The 20009-nt window shown below is 57.0% G+C and overlaps 1 protein-coding gene across 1 annotated transcript in view; it reads left to right on the top strand.

Annotated features, from left to right (window-relative positions):
• VAC14 (VAC14 component of PIKFYVE complex) overlaps positions 1 to 20009 on the top strand; it is a 99157-nt gene that overhangs the window by 33781 nt on the left and 45367 nt on the right. Inside the window, exon 13 of the mRNA XM_047710622.1 lies at positions 14808 to 14964. Within this exon, the coding sequence (XP_047566578.1) occupies positions 14808 to 14964 (157 nt within the window). The remainder of the gene's footprint in view (positions 1 to 14807; positions 14965 to 20009) is intronic.

The following is a 20009-nucleotide window of genomic DNA, read 5'->3' as shown; positions in this document are numbered from 1 at the left end:
CCCCTTCTCCTGGAGCTTCCTTTCCGGGGTATCTAGAAATCACTCTTTGGTAGGTTTTCCCAGTATTTCCAAACACAGCCCTGATTTCAAATCAGAGCTCCCTGAGGTTTAAGACCCTGAAAGCCCATTCAGTCAAATCAGACCACGGCCAGACTGGTGGGGACAGGCCCCTTCCTATTGATGGCCTCACGAAGACTCCTTCATGAGCAGAATTTAGCTACGGTGTTACATCCAGACGAGGGGCCTCAGAGCTCAGGTTATCCCACTGTTTTGGGTGATTCTTAACCACAGCTTGTATGATGAAGTCATTCCTGTGCCGGGATCTGTGCTTGATTCGGGGTAGCTGGGGAACCCTCGACAGTTCTGCGGGGAAGGAGTTACTATTTCCATCTCACAGTTCAGAAAACTCAGAGTGAGGGAGGTGAAGCCCCTCACAACAGCTAGGAGGTGTGAAGCCAAACTCAAAACCAGATCTGTGTGACTCCAAAGCCCATCTCTCGTTCGCTCAACCGTCATGCCTGCGTTCCCCCAAGTGTTGGTCCCAGCCGCCCACATCAGAGCCACAGGGAGGTGGGGAGCTTGTGTTTGGTAAGTCAGCAGCCCCATTTCTTGGCTGCCTTCTCCTGTTCCACAAGTTCTTCAGAACAGTTCTCCAGGTAGTATGGAGAGAGCTGGGGGTATCCTACAGAAGCTTCAGTTCCCAGACCCTTTGTCTGTTTTCTTATCGATTTGGAGAAGCTCTTTGAATATACAAAGAGGACCGGGGACGTTCCATTGCAACTATTTTTCTCTCCCAGTTTGATTGTGATAAACTCAAATGCTTCTCACCCTTGGTGAGAGTCGCTGGCCTCGGGGAACAGAGTGTGCCCAGGTGTTCCTGATACACGAGCTGGGCGCAGGGAGGGGCAGAGCCTCAGAGACCCACCATGTTCCGTGGCCCCGTTGGCACGTGGCCCTGCTGGGGTGTCTTACCTGTCATTGTCACTCAGTTCTTCTCCAGTGATGCTTGGTAGTCCACACCCTTCTGGCCCCCTCAGCTGATTCTGCTTTTCCGTCATTGAGGATAAGTGGCTGTTTCCTCAGTATCGCCTGCTCCTTGCACACTTCTTATGAAAATCCCTTTTGTCAGAAAGAATTTGCAGGTGTCCAATTAAAATTCTTGGCACCAGACAAGAAATCCTCCCATTGGCTGGAGATGCAATTACATGTTTTTAAGTGAAAACGCAACCCTGATTTCCACAGCATGGAATGTAGGTGCTCAGAGCTTCCTGCCGGACCCTGGTAGGGAGGTGGGCCTGCTGCTTCCCCTGCCCCCAAGATGCCAGCTGTCGGCTGCCTCCCAGCCTGCATCCAGAATCCTCGGGGTATAAAGCTGGGCGTCCACTGGTCTCCATCTGTCCAAACCCATAGAACATACAGTGCCAGGAGCAAGCCCTGAAGTAAACTGTGGGACTCTCCCACCCAAGTGCAGGGCTTATCCCTGTTTCTGTAAGTCATTTTGTAAAGGCTTCAGGCCTTTTTGGTAGGTCTTACTCATCATGCAGCTTATTTTCAGTATTTTAAATTTTGTCCTGACGTAGAGTGGCATCCCTTTTCAGTAACATTTTCTCCCCTGGTGACAGTGCAGCTTGATGGTTTGAGAACACGGGTTTTGGGGTTGGCAGTCCAAGAGTCTGGTCCTGGCTCATCACTCAGAAGTTGGTTAACCTTGAACTTGAGCCAGTGAGCTGGTCTCCCTGAGCCCCAGTTTGCTTATCCAAAAACCGAGAATAATGAGAGAGGCACCCTCCTAGGTCTGGCCTCCCAGGTGAGCATTAAATGAGGTCATGAGTATAGAGTACATGACACGTGTGAACACGTGGCAAATTCTAGCTCCTCTGATGGCTGGTACTCATTTCCGTCAAAGCAGCGATACACATGGAAATCAGGAAGATGGGCTCTGTTTTTTCCCCACATCCTTCCTGTCCCAGCTTCAGCTGCAAAAGCCGGAACAGAAGCTGGTCTCTGTCCTCTGTTTCGCTGCCTGTCTTAGGACCGCACAGACCCCGTGCAGATGGCCGGGTGGGCTGGCTTCTTTGGGGGCTCATTGTCCATCTCCAGCCATAGGACAACCAAGGGGAAGGCAGTGAACAGTAGGACCAGCACCCCTCTCTGTGTCTTCCCCTTCCCCACCCTCCTCCGCCAGCAGCCCCAGCCCAAGTCAGTGGGCTGTGTTTGGCATCACAGGTGGAAGGGTGGTGCTGGCTGCCCTGGCTCCGGGGGAGAGAGGAGGGAGGGCATCAGCAGCAGAGGGCCGGCCTCAGCGGCTTCCGAGCCAGTTGCCCAGAAGCAAGCCTCAGGGTCCGTGGAGAGCCAGAGGGCACACACTCCCCTGGGGCCTCTGGAGACAGCTCGCGCAGAGTCCTCTCACCTCTCAGAGCCGAGGTGTCCTTAACACTTCAGAGCAGAGTTTCTCATCCCGGGAGAAATGCCCCCTTCCAGTCCCCTAGGCTCCAAGGATTGGTGAGGAGAGATTGCTGAGGGGAGTTGATGGCTCATGATGTACAAGCGGAAAAAAAGAATGAGCCTTTTGTCAATGAGGAAGCCTGCAGGGTAGGACTGTGAGGGCTGCACGGGTGGCCGGGGCCGGTTCCAGGGCTGGAGCCCATGTGCCACGTGTGGAGTGTGGCCGGCCCACGTAGGCAGCGTGGCGCGCTGGCTGTAGGCAATGATCGGGGGCATCTCTTCAAGCACCCCACGAGAGCTGTGACATACCCTGGTCCACGGCGACCGGGGCCTTCACTGTCCTCAACCCCACAGCACACCAGAGGAGCGTGCAGACCCATGGAGCAGGGAACCCAAGGGGTGGCTCTCACTTTTGCCACGTCCTGGAGGAAAGGGAGGACACGGCTGACTTTGGGGGAGACAGGAGAGAATTTCATGTTTTCATGGTCTGGGTCCTAGGAGAAATGGAGAGGTTTTTCCAGTCTCTCAAAGGAGAGCGCTCACCGGGCTTGCCTTTCCCAGGGGCTCCTACCACTGTGGTGTCGTGGGTCCACCGCTTCAAAGGGATTTAGTTAGTGGCGACAAGGCCTTAGCCAAGGGGATCTCCCCCCAGAGCGAGGCCCCAGACTGAGACCATCCTGCTCGGTTCACTTTCTTACTCAGGGTCCAGGGTGGCTGGGGCTGCGCTATCCTGTCCCCAGGGGCAGCGCGGGGGCAGGTACAGCTAGTGAGGTGGGCCGTCGCTCAGTGTCTGCCCCAGCAGTGGGGTTTCCACGCCATTACAGCCTCTTCCTTTGAGGGCAGCTCTGAGAGCTGATGGCCCACCCAGCACCCCCACCGCTGGCTGCCCTTAGAATCCACAGTGGGTGCTGGGCTCAGACCCCCACATCCGTGGAAGCGGCTGGGAGCCAGAGAGGGCGGAAGGCGAGGTTGATGGGGCGGGTGCCCTACTCAGAGCATGTTGTTTCTATTGTGACCGCTTGGCCTGGTGCTCTTGGGCTGCTTTTCATTATCCCCAGTTTGACTTAAAAGGACATCCAAGTGTGAGGAGAGTAACTTGCCCAAGCTCATACCGCCAGGAGCCAGAAGTTGGGTCTTTCTGTTCTAGAACATCTAAAAGCACACAAGAGCTGACCTCAGTGCAGAGCAGGGGTCCAGGCAGGTGGAGGCACAGCGTCATTCAGGCTGTCCCCCTCTCCCCTCTTCTGTTCTGAGCACTGAACCTTGACCTGCCTTGTTGGGCTACTCGCCCTCCCAGGGCCCATGCCGAAGGAGTGGTGCTGGCCGCTGGGCCGGCGAAGGGCGGTATGGGAAGTAGTCTGGAGGTGACCGGGAGGGCAGGCCTCTGCCCTGCACTGCCCCGCTCTCCGTGGGACCCAGCACGTCCCCGGCACCTCCTTGCCTCCATCCAGCGCAGTTGGCCTGCTCTGCGTTCATCCCGTCCAGCTCTGACTCTGTGTGGTCCTGACCCCACTCCCTGGAATACTAATGGGGCGTGCTCGGAGTGGACCGTCTCCCAGAAGAATGGGGTTTGCTCCTCCTCCTGAGATCCCTGCCTCAGTTTTCCTTTCAGTCCAGTTTTCATTGCCTCCACTCTCCAAAACAAACAAAAACAACTCCTCCTCTCCCATCTTCAATCCCCAAGATTCCTTTACAGTCAGGTCATGCCTTCGAGGCAGATACCAGCCAGAAAACCAAGGGGCCACATGTTGGGGGCCAAGAACGTGATTCTTCTTGCCGAGAGTTCCCCCAACCTAGGAAGGTAAGCTGGGTCCCGGCAGGGACAGCGCAAACAGGAGAGGGCCCTTTCCTGCCATAGCCTCCCCGAGCCACCCCACCGGTCCCCCTACCCCCTGCCCTGGGGCCATGCTGAGGACGCAGGGCGCTCACCCACACGGCTCTTCCTGTGGGCTCTCCTTGTGGCTGATGCTGCCGCTTCCCTTGGGGGCTTCTGAGAGAGAGTGAGAGGAGGGAGGAACATGCAGGGAGAAGGGCAACAGGGAAAACTCAGGGTTGTACTCACAGTCCCCAGGGAAAGCCAGCCAGACCCACAGCCCAGCGGAGGCACCAGCAGTCACCGCTAGGGGTCCTGGAAGGATTTGGTCTTCTGAAAGGAGTTCTGGCAACATATCATTGCTGGGGAGGAAAGAGGACCGCCTTGGTGATGGTTCTAGAATTGTGCCTGGTGAGAAGGCCACAAGTGAAGGGGGACCCAAGTAACCGCAGCTGGCCTGGCAGCATTCGCTCTGGGGAAGGCAGGTCTGTGTGCCCACAGAGTCTTTAGTGTTTCTGTCTAGGTGGACTCCTTCCCCTGATGTGCAGGTGAGAAGCCAAAGCTGGCAGGACATACAGGGGCCAGGGGGCCTGCTGCCTGGTGGCCCCAGGCTCCCGAGGAAGGCAGAGGTGGGGCTCGGGAGGGGAGAATAAGGGGGAAAGCTGGCCTCCCTGATAGAGGGCCCAGCAGCGCAGGAGGGATTCCCTGAAGGAAAGCCAGTTGGGGACCGCCTTCCCCTGGGACAGGGCTGGTGGCTCTTGGGAGGCCAGGCTACAGGGCTGAGTGACCTGCAGGGGTGAGCACACTCCCTGGCCTTGGGTCGGACTGCCTGCCCCCCACCCCGCCCCTCTCCCCTTGAACTCAGGAAGCGATCGGTAATCTTACCTAGAAAGGCCAAGGTCCAGTAACCAGACATCAGCCCCACAGTGGAGCCATCCACACAGGAGCCGCTGTCAGAATCCTCTGGAGCTTTTTAAAACCCAGCTGCTTCGGCCTTGACCCAGACCTCCTTAATTGTTCTCTGAGGTCGGGCCTCGTCGCCTGGGTTCTGGTATTTTCTATTCACTTGCTGCCTGCCGGACCCTGTGCCAGACAGCCTCGAGCGTGCATTACCTTAGCACATCTCCACAGCAACCCTTCCCGGGTGGCCTCTGCTGTGTCCCCCACTTCACCGAAGCAGAAACCGAGACTCAAAGGAGGGAAGTAACTTGGTCAAGACCTCAGCTCAGATGCCCCCTAGAAGCCTAGTCTCACACCGCCCCTCCTCCTGACATCACACAGGACCCTGTCCGTCTGTGTGTCCCAGCATCCTGGGCCCTCACACCCTCCCAGAGCCCTTGTCACACTTTGGGGGGACAGAGACTGTGTCCACTGCGTGCTCAGAAACCATAGGAGGGGCCGTGGCTGGTGAGCCGCCCCTCCCCCCACCTCCATTGGGCCCCAGCCCTGCCAGAGCACACCTGTCTCCTTGGGGCCGGGTGCGCCTCGCCGGCACGTACACTGGCGTCAAGCAGAGGCCTGGTGGAGGGCAGGGGACGGGGAGCCCGGCGCTGCTCTCCCAGTTGCCATGGATGGGTGCCCGGAGACAGCCGGGCCCTCGGCTCATTACCTGGTAACCGAGTGCTCACGGTGTGCGCTCCGTTCCATGCTGCCTGGAGCACAGCAGGCCCTTCCCCAGCCTCTGGCTCGCGCTCAGCAAGAATGCGTGACACTGAGCGATGCATCACCCCCACTCCCGGACAGGGGCCTGGCGGGATGCAAGTGAGCCATGGCTGGCGCCACCAGGAGGGAGATCGGGATGGAGGGTGCCCAGTGGAGGGACTTGGGAACGGGCCTCCAAGTCGTCTTACCAGGGCCGGCCTTTCTCTTCTCCTCTACCCTCGAGGGATGGAGGTTAGAACAGTTTAAGCAGCCAGAACCCACGCTGTGCTGTCACTGTTCAGGGGACGTAACTATAAGCACCAAATCCTGGCCTTTCACACATATGGCACAGAACTGGGCACTTAGGGAAGGATTTCAAAGTTTTTTTAAAAATGCAGGGAAGGAAGGGGAAGGAAGGAAAAAGAGAAAAGAGGAGAAGAAAAGAAAGTCTCGATCCCTATTTGCGTGTGTTCAAAGTCAGGCCAAAAACAAGATACAATCCTCCTTTTTTAAGTTGTTTTTGCTTTACTGAGATCGAAGAGGTTTTTAATCAGAGTGGTTTTCTCAATGGGAAATAAAACAGATCCGAGCCTAAGCAATCCTCTCCCGCCTCCAAATCTGAATTTCTGGCAGTGCTTTTCTTGCTTTTGTTGAAGGCAGGGCTGAAGGACCCGCCCCCCACCCCACAGGAGATGCTGGGCTTGGCCCACTCTGACCCTGTTCTGGCCAAAAGCTTTTCTGGGAATCCCACCCCTTTCCCGGGCCTGGCTGGGCCCGATTGCTGCCTTCTGCAGCTCAGGTTTACTCTGTGTCTGGGACGGGACCCTCCAGCCCTGGTGCTGCCTGCTGTTGCTGGGTGCCTTCCTCCAGAGCTCTACTGGGGGACTGCTCTGGGGCCCGTGGGAGATCCATGGCCTTCCTCAGTACCCCCAAGGGGATACTTCCTAGGGCCGGTTCCTTGCAGACTCCACAGGCCACAGGAGCCATTCTGTATGTGGTCAGAGACTGGAGGCCTGACCCGCTGGGCCTGTACCCCTTGTGAAGGAAACGATCAGGCCTGTGTGTGGCAGGAAGCAGAGGGCCCCAAGGCTCCGTGGATGCCCAGCCTCGGTGCCTCCACGCTTCCTTTCAGCTCCACTTCCCAAGAATAAGCAGCAGCCTGACCTGACCCAGATCTCAGGCGCAACCCTGTGGCCCCATGGCTGTGGGCAGAAGCATCACATAGCCTTGGCAATGGCCCGCACCGGCCAGACCCTAGCCCCCAGGGCCTTTAGCCCGAATTCACCTTTCCTGCCAGCACCTAGCTGTGTCCCTTGGAAAGACTCGAGGCTTCCTCCTGACTAGGACTGGAGAGGGCCCAGTGTGAAGATTTCCTTCCCTCCTCACGGGCTGGAAGGCTGAGCCAGTTGACATCTGGGGCCTAATCAGCTGACCAGGGGCCGAGCCAAACTTGTGACAAAAGTTTCTTAGAGATAAGTGGGTAGAGTGAAGTGGAGGCTTCTCCAGCCATCCCCTTGGCAGAAGCTCTCAGACCCATCCGCGTCTTCCATTTCCTGCCTGGCGCTGCCGGTCAGCAAGTGTTCAGTCAGCATCTGCGAGCTGCTTCGCCCTGGGACTTCGGAGTCAGGAGCCTCAGTAGGAGGCCAGGACAGACCCCCCGCCCAGGGAGTCGGCCTCGTTCAGCGCTGGGTCTCCAGCCATTCCCAGGGGGGCAAAAGCACAGCCAGGGAGAGGGAAAGAAGGGGGCCTTCCACAGCAAGGGGTTTTCCAGGGCTGCTCTGTGGACAAGGTGTTGGGACAGGGAGGGCCTGGTCGGACTAATAAAAAGAAGGAAGGCGGCGCCACCCTGGAGATCCGGCCTGTGGCCTGCTGGGGTGCAGTGCGGTGCCTGCCTGCAGGCGCCCCGTCCAGATGGCCGCTTCCCTCCCAAGCCGAAATATGCCCTTGGCCGGTGTCAAGTCTCCTAGAAGCAAGGGTTTGCTCAGGGATCTTTAGGCCTCCTTGACCTTGCTCCCCAAGCCACAGAGGGTAGGCCGGCCCCCCCCACCGCCCCCCCACCCCGGCCTTCCTCTCAGAGTTGCTTTGTCAGATGTTTTCCGCTCCCAGTTGTCACCGACCCTTTCACTCCACCGATGACCGGCTCACAGCTTACCCCACTCTGGGACCGGGACCCGGGACCAGCTGATGCGCCTTCCCTACCCCACTCCCCCCCTCCAGCTTGTTGCCATGGCAACTGCAGGCACTCCTGCCCCTGCAGAATATTGCTTTCTTGTAACCTTCTTCCTCCTCCCTCTCCCCCCACCCTCTTTCTCTCACACAAAAAGAAAGCACAAGTGTTTTATATTCATTTTGCAAAAAGCTATGTAGCGCATACTAATTGGCGCGCTTCCTCCTGCTTTCTTTGAGCCTTGCCTCGTTCTCAGAGCCAGGACTGCAGGCCAGCGGAGGCTTGGGCCCAGCCAGCCTGCTCCTTGGAAGGGGACGAACTCCATTTCCAGCAGCTGAGCTGCGGGCCTTTCATCCAGGCCTTGAGCTGGTGCCCTGCGAGCAAGGCTGCTGAGGTCACTGTGTCCTTGTCCCAGACCTTCTTGTCCACAGACCAAAACCCTGGCCTGGTACAGAGATTCAAAGCCGGGTTCAGCCGGAGGGCAGAGCATGGCTCCCGCTTGGTCCCTGTTGCTTGGTCCTAGCACCCTCTCCCACCTTAGCATTGCCTCCCTGGACCGCTCTGCACTCCCTGAGCCGAGGCAGAATCCTGGCCTAGGCCTAGGCCTGTGTCAGAATTATTGCTCCATAGCCTCAAGTTCAGCCCCTAGGGCTCAGTGGGATTTGCTGTCAGCTAGGAGAGCGCCAGCATCTGGATTGGATGGGCACAGGAGCCCTGGAATGGTCCCCACAGATTCCCCACTCTCTTTTCAAGCTGTTCCTTGCCGACCTTTTGGCAGCCCCTTCCTCTCTTTGCGTCTTGGATGCTGAAGGAGATTGTGGTGCTCTTCTCGGACTCCCATTGGAAAGAACCAGGAGGGTGCTGTGTGTGTGTCGGGGGGGGGGGGGGGGGCGCGCTCTCTCTCGTGTGTCAGGGACACATGGTATTGTCCCAGGCAGGGCTAGCTGTCAGATTTTTGCCAGTCCCCAAGGACCAGAGATAAATCTTTCAATACGTAAGCACTAGCGGAGTGGCTGGGATGATTGAAGGAACCTGTAGACAACATCTCCGGCTTTAATTGTGCAATTGAAGTATAATTTACATTCATTTGCCATTTGGTGTTAAACTTTCCAAAATAAGAGAATTCAAAATGTAAAATACACAGTTTTGCTGGCTGCTGCTCTCCAGTGGGACTGGAGGAGGTGGTACAAAGATGTCCATGCAGATTTTCTCTTTGGTAGAGAAATGAAATCTGGAGCCCGGCACATATGCGTTGGTGTCCCTGCCCAGTCCCTGAGCCAGGACCACTGACCAGGCTCAGCTGGGGTACCAAAAATCTCGTAACAGAAGGGGAACTTGGGAGTGTCTCCTATAATGATGACAGCCTTCTGAGGGCGAAGCTCTGTTGGCACATGTGAGGAAACAGACTCCCGATCACCTCCAAAACCAAGTTCACGCCTCTTTGTCTGGGTCATAGCTCTTGGTGGACCTGCCCCTGCCTCTAACTTTTGCCTGATTTCTGGCTGTGCCCCCTGTTAAATAACCAAAGTTCAACTGAGCAAATTTAAAGATCACAGTGGCTTTATTCTCCAGTTCGTGAAACAGGCAGTAGCATCCCCATCTAGCAACAGAGAGAAGCTGTAGGAAAAGAGAGGTTTTTAAAGGCAGAAAGGGGCAGAGAGAGAAAATTATTTGCAAAGAATGTATTGTTTCAGGCAAGGTCACCTTTCTGAAAAAGAGGACCGGAAGGGGTCTGCTAGGAGGATTACCTCACTAGTGCTGATCAAGTAATTCCTTGTTGACTGGCCAAATGTTGAAACTGCAATTACGATAGATATTAAGTCTTGGTGTGTGCTGGGATTTAGCCCAAATGACTCCGTTTAGGGCCTGCTGTCTGCTGTGTAACACCTACCCCAACCCCATGCCCCACTCCAGAGCTGGATGAAAGCTCTGGTTCCTGGATCGTGCCACGTGACTTGGACTCCGTGTCCGTGAAAGGTGGATACTAGTTAAGAGGATGCTTTGTGTGCCTCCCTCTGCGCCTGGTTCCCTGGCGGACCGCTCTCCCGGTACTTCTTCGGCCTCTTGCTCCCCACAGGCCAGGCTGCACATGCATGGCATTGTAAGTGTTTGTTTACCGCCTGTCTCCCTCCCCAGGGTCACTGTCTTGAGAGGCAGGGCCATCCGGTTGCGCTTCGTCTCCAGCCAGCACAGCCCCCGGCCCACAGTGGGTGCTTATGGATCTGGGGGAGGGGTCCGAGGGGTGAAGTTAACTGACTGAGAGTCAGGACTGTCTGACCACAAAGCCCAGTGTAGCTTATCGGGCTCTGGTTTCAGGGCCGGAGTTGTGTTTGAAGCGGGTTCCCTGATCCCTTGAGCAGGTCACTCTCTGCACCAGGAGACTGAGAGCAAATGAGGGTATTAATTCTAGCTGGAGAGGAGAGCTTCCTCCTCTGGTCTCCTGGTCCCTTGCAGCCTAGCCCCCAGGCTGCTCCGAGTGTGGGCCAGGCCTGTCAGGTGCCGGTGGTTCTTCACAAGCATCTTCTCTGGTAGGGGAATAAGTACCCGCCAGAAGCCTGGTGTGGGCCCCTATAGCTCTGTGGGGCCAGGATGTAGCTGAGTGCCAGCCTGGCCCCGGCTGCCCTGTGCTTTCCTCACCGGCCACATCTGACCGCCAGGATTTGCCACCAAGGAGATGTGTGCCTCGGCCCAGCCACACAGCCGGCCTGGGGAGGAGCAGCCTGCGGCTCCGGGCCACGGTGGGGCTGGCTGATGCCGGGAGACAAAGGCACACAGGGCTCCTCCCTGAGTGCCCTCAGCCTTCTGGGGGGTCAGAACTAGGCGCAGGATTGTGGGGAGTCAGCGAGGCCCCACCACCCTGGGCCGTGGGCACAGCAAGAGCAAACTGCTCTACACGTACCTCTGGACTGGGACTTAGGGTGCCAATTTGATTGGGGTTGACTTGATTCTCTTCTCTTTTTAGATACAGTTCGTCAACCATAAAATTTGCCCTTTTAAAGTATACAATTGAGGGGCGCCTGGCTGGCTCAGTGGGTGGAGCAGGTAACTCTTGATCTTGGGGTCGTGAGTTTAAGCCCCGTGTTGGGTGTAAGGATAACTTAAAAAACCTTTTTAAAAAGTAAAATGTACACCTTAGTGGATTTTATTATTTTCACAAGGTTGTGCAGACATCACTATCTAATCCCAGAACATTTTTCCCATCCCAGAGAGAAACCCTGTACCAACCAGCAGTCGCTCCCCATGTCTCCCTCCCCCAGCCCCCGGCCGCTACAGGCTATGCTCTGTCTCTATAGATTTGCCTGGTCTGAACATTTCACATAAATGGAATCATCGTACAGTATGTGGCCTTTTGCATCTGGCTTCTCTTACTTAGCAAATGTTTTCAAGGTTCATCTGTTTTATAGCAGGTATCAGAACTTCATTCCTTTTCTTGCCAAATAATGGGTCCTCGTGTGGATATGCCCCGTTCTACTTACCCATTTATCGGTTGATATACATTTTCGTTTGTGCTGTTGTGATACACAGTGAACGGTGCATATTTGGGCTTCATTCCTCGTTCGGGCACACAGGTCCAAAAACCCTTGGAATTTCCTGAGTGTTGAAAATAATATAGGTGACTTTTGTTAGGTTAGTGAGGCAACATGGATGCCCAAAAGGATGGGGGGCTGGTTGCCAGGAGAACCAGCCACGCAATGAGAGCATTGAACTTCCAACCCAAGTTCAAGGAGGAGAGGGGGTCCGGAGGTTGAACCAGCTGACAACAGCCAGTGGATTTCATCAGCTCTACCTATGTGATGAAGCCTCCGGAAAAACCCATAGGGTAGGGTTTGGAGAACTTCTGAATTGGTGACCATCTGGAGATTTGGGAAAGTGATGCCTCAGGGAGTATGAAGCTCTGGGCTCCTTTGCACAAACTGTGCCCTGTGCCTCTCTTTTATCTGGCCATTCCTGAGTTACATCTTTTTATATGAAACCAGTGATCTAGTCAGTAAAGTGTTTCTCTGAGTACCGCAAGCCGCTCTAGCAAAGGACTCAAACCCGAGGAGTGGGTCATGGGAACCTCAGCTCTATAGCCAGTCATCAGAAGCACAAGTGACAGCCTGGCCTTGGGATTGGCACCTAAAGCCAGGGGGAGGGGAGGGAAAGGCAGTCTCATAGCACTGAACCCTCACCCTGCGGGGTCTGCCGCTCCCTCCAGGCAGCTGGTCAGAACTGAGTTGAATTGTAGGCCCCCCCCAGCTGGAATCAGAAAAAAACACATCAGAATCGGTGTCAGGACCTTAGGGTTATTTCCGTTTTCTAGCCGTGATGAACACTGATGGTGCAAACACGTCTGTGTGAGTCCTGGGTGGACACGTTTTCGGGCCTCTTGGGTAAACACTGAGGGCGGAAGTGTGGTGACTCTGTTTAACTTTCTGAGGCAAGCCCTGAGTTAGGTACTCTCCCCTCACCTCCCTGCCCTCCAGACTGTGGCTTGCTTGGATGGTTGAGCATCTTGAGTGCGTAGCCCGTGCTCGGGCCACTGTCTCTGTGGAGCGCGGCGCTGTCGCCCCCCTGGCTGTCTTTTCCCCCGGCCCACCCTCTCCCTCCGGTGTCCACTTCCACCGCCACCGCCGAAGTAGAGAGCTTCCTGGAGAGCAGATGGCCCGGGGCCTCGCGGCTCCGGAGCCTCGCCCTACCAGGCCCCCAGCTCTTGGCCTGGGCATAGGAGCGCCCTCGTTGCTGCCATCTGTCTAGGCCGCTTAGCCGCCACGATCTTCAGCCAGCATGGATCTGTCCCCTGCAGGCCCAGTGGTCAGAATGTTCCAAAATTACATATACCTGTGCATGAGAGGCCAGGCGAGCGTGGGTCTCCCCGCTGGGCCGTGGGGAGAGGCATGTTGGATTCCCCTGTGGTCCCGGCACCCAGCACAGTGGCTGGCACTTGGGGAGGAGGGGGTTGCACTCCGGCGGTGCTGAGAGCCCGGGAGCAACGATGGAAAGGACACAGTTAGACGTGGGAGGTGATGTGTGTGTGAGTGAGTGCTGTGTCCAGCCTGAAGGAGGCTGGAGCATGGCAGGATGGGGAGCAAAGCCACCGTGGGCTTGTGGGACAGTTGAGTGCTGGGCGTGCTGTGCTGCTGGGAGCAGGCCTGGGGCCAGGGCTCACAGACAGGATACCAGAAGTGACGACCAGGGCCAGGCAGGAGGACGCATTGGCAGGTCACTTGCATTGAGACAGGAACCACTCTGAAGCTTTGAGGAGAGGACAGTAGCGTTGTCCTTTTTTTTTTTTTTTTTTTTTTTTTTTTTAGACGAAATTTACCCTTTTAAAATACACAGTTCAGGGCACCTGGGTGGCTCAGTTGGTTAAGCGTCTGCCTTCAGCTCAGGTCATGATCCCAGGGTCTTGGGATCAAGTTCCACGTTGGGCTCCTTGCTCAGCAGGGAGCCTGCTTCTCCCTCGCCCACCCCCCACTCCTGCTCTCTATCTCTCTCTCTCATTCTCTCTTAAATAAATTTTTTTAAAAAAATCTTTTAAAAAATATATACAGTTCAGTGGTTTTTAGCGTATTTACAAGGTTGTGTGACCATCACTACTATCTAACTCCAGAACATTTTCACCATCCCATAAAAAGCCCTGCAGTTGCCTTCTCTTGACTGCTGTCACCATATTCCAGCCAGCTGGTCTGTCATGGTACACACGACCCACCCCCCCAGCCCCACTGTAGCCCCAGCCACCGATGCTCTGTGTCACTGCCATGGGTCCAGGACCAAAGCCCGTGGTTGCCATGGCAATTCATCTGTCCCTAGTCACCTGTCCGTGCCCAGCAGGCAGATGCCAAGCACCACAGACAGTCCTGGGGGCACAAGTGTGCTAGGCCAGGCATGTTCCTCTTGTGAGCAAAGAAGAGTTGGGGGAGGGAAGGGGCAGGCAGCCTTCCCTGCAGTGTGCTCGGCACCCTGCTGGCCGTGGATGTGCGTAAAGAGCGAGAGGGGATGAGTGCTGTGCGGGGGCAGGCAGCCTCTAAGGGCATGGGGGCTTTGGGTTCTGAAGCAGCCCCGGGGAGCCTTGTGACACACAGCACCGACCGGAGCTCACGCTCAGCTGTTCTCCGTGCTCACCTCTCTGTCTTCCCTGGAAGAACAAGGCAGGTGGGGATCAGGCCCGTGTATGACCATCAAGGAGGCAGCTGAGAATTGAATGACATGTCTAGGAGGAAGTCCCCTTCTTGGGAGCCCAGAGTCCCGTTCTGAATGTAGAGGGAAGCCTGGAGTCACCTCTGGAGGAGAGTCTGCTCTGTGACCAGACAGTGGGCCGAGCTGTGGCCAACACACCAGCCCTATGGTGCCTAGTGAGCACTGTCAGTCCCTCACAGGGTTAGCCTTGGGGCATGGCCAGCCCAGGAGCCCTGGGACACACACCACATGGGCTGCACCCCGGTGCCTGAGTCCCACATCTTCCAGGCACCTCTCAGATCCCTGCTTGGGGGACTAGAGAGGAGTGGTGGTGGGAGAGCTTACTCCCAGGCTTCTGACTCCAGCTTCTTTCCTCCACTTGCCCCCATCTCCCGCCTGTGTTTTCTTCAGTCCTTATCTTTTGCAGAACTTTCTGAGCACTATTAACCGCCATAGTCTTGCCGGCTTTCACCAGCCTGTCACCCTCTGCAGACCCCTCTCCACCCACTGGAGGCAGCTTTCTGTCTCCACCCACAGCTCTCCAGAGGCCCTTGTCCTTCATCCTTTGTTTTTCTCCCCCAGGTTATCCTGAAGGATCTAGAGGTGTTGGCAGAAATTGCTTCCTCCCCTGCAGGCCAGACGGATGACCCAGGCCCCCTGGATGGCCCTGACCTCCGGGTCAGCCACTCAGAGCTTCAGGTGCCCACCCCTGGCAGAGCCAACCTGCTGAATACTCCCGGTAAGTAATCCCCTTCTGGCTGCAGCCAGGGGCCCTGGGAATGCTGGTGCTCAGTCTCGTCCTAGACTGGGCACTCTGGGCCGTCGCTCTTGAGCTCCAGAGCTCCAGTAGGGTGTGAGCAGTCAGAAGTTTCCTCTGCTTTCTGAGAGGCAGGCAGACCTTGGCCTCCTGCTGCCTCCCCACCCCCGCAAGAGGCCCTCACATCCCCTTTTTCTCATCTTCGTGCTCCGTTCATACTTTTGAACCATCAGCTGAATATAACACCATCTGAATCAGCTGATTGTCCCTTTCGCTGGGGCAGCGTCTCCCCAGTCAGGAATCGGGGGCTTTGGAGCCTTGGGCCTCACAGGTGGAAGACTGGGCAGCCATTTCCTTCCTCATCAGGGAGCTAAAAATAGCCAACAATATGGCAGGCAGCCCAGGCAAGAGAGGGGATGATTCAAACAGGATGTTTCTGGGCAGTCCTTGGACATGAAGGTGGCCATGGTGTCCCTGGGGCTCGCCCTTCGGGGTCCTTCCAAATGGCAGGAGGCTCTCCTCCCTAGGCCAGTGCAACTCCCAACTCCTCCCTCCCAGGCAGACGTCAGTTCCCTCCAGGGACGTGATCCTGGGAAATGCCAAGGATGCAAGTTGATAGGAAAGTCCCAGCAAATCTTGGGTGTTTGCCTGGGGTATGTCTTTGTCTCCTGAGTGGTTCTTGACATCCAGTTACAAGGTCCTAGATGGCTCCTCCTTTGATGCCGAAGCCAAAAGTCAAAAAGATTGAGGACCTTGCAGCGGCAGCTTCTGTCCTGCCACTCTAGCAGACTGCGCCCCCGGGGGCGCTCTGGTACCCTGCTCTGAGAACACCTGCTCAGCGGAGCCCCCAGGGCTGCCAGGCCAAGTCACAGAAGGCCAGTGCACTAAAGACATCTCCCTGGTGACATGTGAAGTCAGGGCCTCTCCCAGCTCCTGCAGTGGGGTATCACATAAGACCCCAGGCTTCAGGCCCCTGCTGCTGCACGTGCTCTGCCTGCAGCTGGTCCCAAGTATCCAGCTGTTTCTGCCTGAAGCAAGGAAAGGGGCTCTGGTGGCAGCGCAGTTTCCTTCTCCTGTTTCCCCAGGATGCAGCGGCTTCCTTGCCCAGGAGCCCAGTTTCCTCCAGGCAGTCAGAGGCCATGCTTGGGAGGCTCCCATATCCTGACCCTGGGACACTCGGGGAGGTCCCCACCCTCTGTCCCGCAGCCCGGGAGTCCATTCTCCATCCTGTGTCCCACGTCAGCGCTCGGCACCCCTAAGTCCCTGGGACAGATGGCAAGAATGCCAGAGGTTGAGTGTGGGCAGCAAGGCATGGCGTGGGGGTGGGGTCTCGGTGAGAGGGCAGAGGAACAGCCTCGAGGGGCTGAGGGTGAGAAGTGACTGCAAGAGGGGCAGAGCGAGAAGGCATCCTGTGGGTCGGAGCCAGCCCTCAGATCTCCCTCCACAGGAAGCAGTTGTCCGGAAGGAATCTTCTCTCCTCCTCAGGGTGAGGGAGGCCAAACCTGAGGCAGTGCAGCCTCAGGCAGGGGAAGGACACCTCTGTCTCAGTCTCCGGGACTCCCAGATCTGTCCCTCTACCTCTAAGGTGTTTTTCCTCTTTCTCTGGGCACCAAGAAGCTGATGACTTCTTAAAGTGCTTACTCATCAGCAGAGGGATGTGCTGGCAAATGGCCCAGGGCCCAGGCCTGCTGGAGTGGGAGAGGCGTGTGCCCCGGGGAGGCCCAGACCTGGGAGTTCCAGGAGCCCCACCTCTCAGCTGCTGGGGAGCAGGAGCTGAGGGGAGTCTCAGACAGCTAGGTGCTCGGAACCCTGGCTCCTGGCCCTGCCCAGGTGGCTGGGCTGCTGACGGGGCTGAGGTGGTGAAGATTTGCCCCAGCTCACCAGGGCTGTCGGACTGGCTCACATCAGCCAGCGACACCCTGAATTCATAGAAAAACAACCAAGTGTGCCAGATGGGAGAAATTCCATCCTGGAGAGAACGCTAAGGAAGCGCCTACGGTCAGTATCACTTCTTGCCTCAAGGCTCCACAGCACTGTGGGCCGCCACGTGCTCTCAGCCTGACACTCACATGTTCCCTGCAGAGAGTGTGGGAACCACACGTGCGTGCCTGGCCGCAGCTGGCACCAGATTTTTTAAGTGGGTCCATGATTTCAAAAGGTCAAGTTCAAACCAGTAAAGAGAAGAGCACAGGAAGCCAGAGCTGGGCCCCATCCCCTCTCCTGCTTCAGCCGCCTTGGGGAAGGCACTGGCCAGGCACCAAGGACGTGGGGGGTGGCTGTTTGGGTCAGAAAGCACGCAGGAAGTGTACAGTCATTCATCTGTGGGCTGCTCCTTCTCCCAGGGCTTCTCAGGCATGCAAGAGGGTCATTCTTTCTGTTTCCATCCGGGCATGCACGTGGACAGAGGCTACAAGGCCAGCCCCTCTTCCTGTTTGGATTTGGCTTTCCTCTGGCTCTCTAGGGCACGACTGTGCTGTGCTATGTCCTTTTAGGATAGAGAAACCCCACCCCCGCAGTGAAGGGTCTTTCCGGAAAGCCAGGGAGGCAGGGAGTGGAGCAAAGATGAAATCCTTGCGTTTGCAAGGAGCTCAGTGGCCCAGCCTGCTTGCTCCCTGGGTCTGTAAACTCAAATGGTGCAGGTTTAGTGCGAGGGCTGGGGCAGCATCACCACCTGGGAAGCTGCCTCAGGGGCTTAAAGGCACCTTGGCTGCAGTCCCTGGGGCCTGCAGAGTTGCCCGCAGGGGGAGTTCCTCCCACCAGGCCTTGTGCAGACATCGCCCCCTCCAGGGCAGAGTGTGTGAGCAGAGCTGATGGTCTTGCTTCTCCCACCACCACTTGGTTGCTGACCGTCACAGAGCCCCAGGCCCGGAAGAGGCTCACCTCGGGGGCATTCAGGAGGGGGCTACCTGGGTGGGCAGCCCTGAAGGAAGCCCGAGTCCTGCTGTCTCCTAATTGCGATTTGGTGAAATGAAATGGAAACAACCTCTTGGGTCTCCTCTGGGTGGGCAGCTTTTGTGCATTCTCTGCCCGCCTCCACTCAGGGACGCAGGCTGAGGCCCCCTACGCTCTGAGGAGAGGGGGTGATGAGCCCCCTTCAAGCCAAAGGCTCAGCAGAAGTAGGAGGCTTCCGGGATCAGTCCCTTATTTGAGACATGCTGGGCCCTCCTGGGCCCTGGATGTTCCCGCTGCAGGACAGGGAGCTGCCTTGGCCAGGCGCCACAGCAGTGTGGCTGTCTGAGGTCAGAGGTCAGCCCAGGACTGATGTTTGCCCCCAAAACCCGGTCTTCCCTTTCCTTTCCTTCCAGCCCAGCAGGCGCGTTCTTAATGGGATAACTACTTACATTATTGAGCCCTGTGGGGTTCTCTGGTCCAAGGTGGAGTTTCACCCCGGCTCTAAAAATGGGCAGAGATGAAATGTTCTGATTCCATTTCGTTCCTTATCATCCTGGCTGGTGTGGCCAAATTTACAAACAAGTTCTAGAAGAAACCCAAGAAGCCATCCCTGGGCATTGTTCCCAGTAGTAACGGTGACTGTAATACATTAAGCTTGTTAGGACCGGACGCTGTTGTCCAGAGTGTCACCTCACGGAAATAAGCTGTGGGGTAGCCCCTCGACTCCTCACGACAACTGTGAGAGAAAGCACTGTTGTCATTCTTAGCTAGGAGAGGAAGGTTGTAGTAGGTGTTGGTGCTGACCCAGGAGCCCAGCCTGAGAGTCTCCTGTCTTCACCCCGACGCTTAGAGGAGAAAAGCACTTGGCCAGCCCTGGAAACTTCTACCACCCAAGGAGGGGAGCAGAGCAGTGGTGGCCAGGCCAGCAGTCCATGCTTCTCCTGTGGGGCGGTGGGCCACGGCCCCAGCCTGGCCTATCTCTGGAGGGTAGCCCTCCTCTGCACAGTGACTTCAGGGGCCCCCTTCTGGCCTCAGTGGCCTCAGCAACTCATGCCTCCTGCCTCCACTTCCTCCAGCCGCACCAGACGAGTTCCCAGCCCCAAAAGCCTTCTCTGTTGCTCTTGGAGCCTTAAAAGGCCTCCTTCCTACATACTCTTCCAGACGGCTTGGGTGCCAGGGTCAGAAGGCTCTAAGTTGTACTCATCTCTGAATGCCCATAGTTGGGCGCCCAGGAGGGGTTAGTACCTTTCAGTCGTTATCATGCTAGAAGGAGGGGATGCCAAACCTGGCTGCCCCGTCACCAGCGCCATATCGAACATTCCCCTAGCACCACTGCGCAGGTCTTTGCTTGTCGCCAGGTGGACAGCCTAGCCCTCTGCAACACAGGCTCGGTCTCAGAGATGGCCCTCAGACCCCTTCCTCCTGTGTCTCTCTAGTGCCGCCCTTGCCCCCACCCCCAGCAGCAGTCTTTCCTGGCACTGCCCCTCTCTACTGCCCTGTCAGCTGGATATTCCTCCAGGGCCCTGCTGTGGCCCATTAGCTTATCTCTTCCTCTGAAGCAGGCAGCTGGAAAGCCCCCCGGATGTGGGTCACTGCCCAGGGCCGGGGGCTCCCCTGGGGCCGGCTCACAGCAAAGAAGGTAACTGCCCCTTAGATCGAGCCCCAAGGGTGCCGTTGTCACAACGTCTTCGCCACCCTTTTATCCATGTGGCCTTGGGGCCTGGGCCCTCTGATTCAGCAGGCTCCACGCCTCCCGAGACCCTGCTGCTTGGAGTCCGAGGCCTCCTTTTCTTCCAGCCCCTTGATCCCGTAAGGGAAGCTGCCCCTTCCCCACCTGTGTCCCTGGGTTCCGTGCCAGCCTCCCAGTCATGCAGTCCCCGCCTCGGAGCAATCCCCATGCCAGGCACTGTGCTAGGCTTCTTACCCCCGCGGGGTTCCCAGACAGGAACTGGCCCCAGAGAGGGCGTCACCTTCTCAAGCCTGCCCTGCCAGTCGGCCACAGGGCCTGGATCTGCCCCGGCCCCCCGGCCTTTCCTCCACATGCTCTGGGCGGCGGGGTCCTGATGCCCCCTGCCACGGGGGAGGGAGACGGGCGAGAGGGCAGGGAGCCAGCAGGGACCCCGCCGGCTCTGGGC

Source organism: Lutra lutra, chromosome 17 (genome assembly GCF_902655055.1).
Source record: "Lutra lutra chromosome 17, mLutLut1.2, whole genome shotgun sequence".
Classification (NCBI taxonomy): Eukaryota; Metazoa; Chordata; class Mammalia; order Carnivora; family Mustelidae; genus Lutra; species Lutra lutra.
This window is presented reverse-complemented; position numbering and strand designations above follow the sequence as displayed.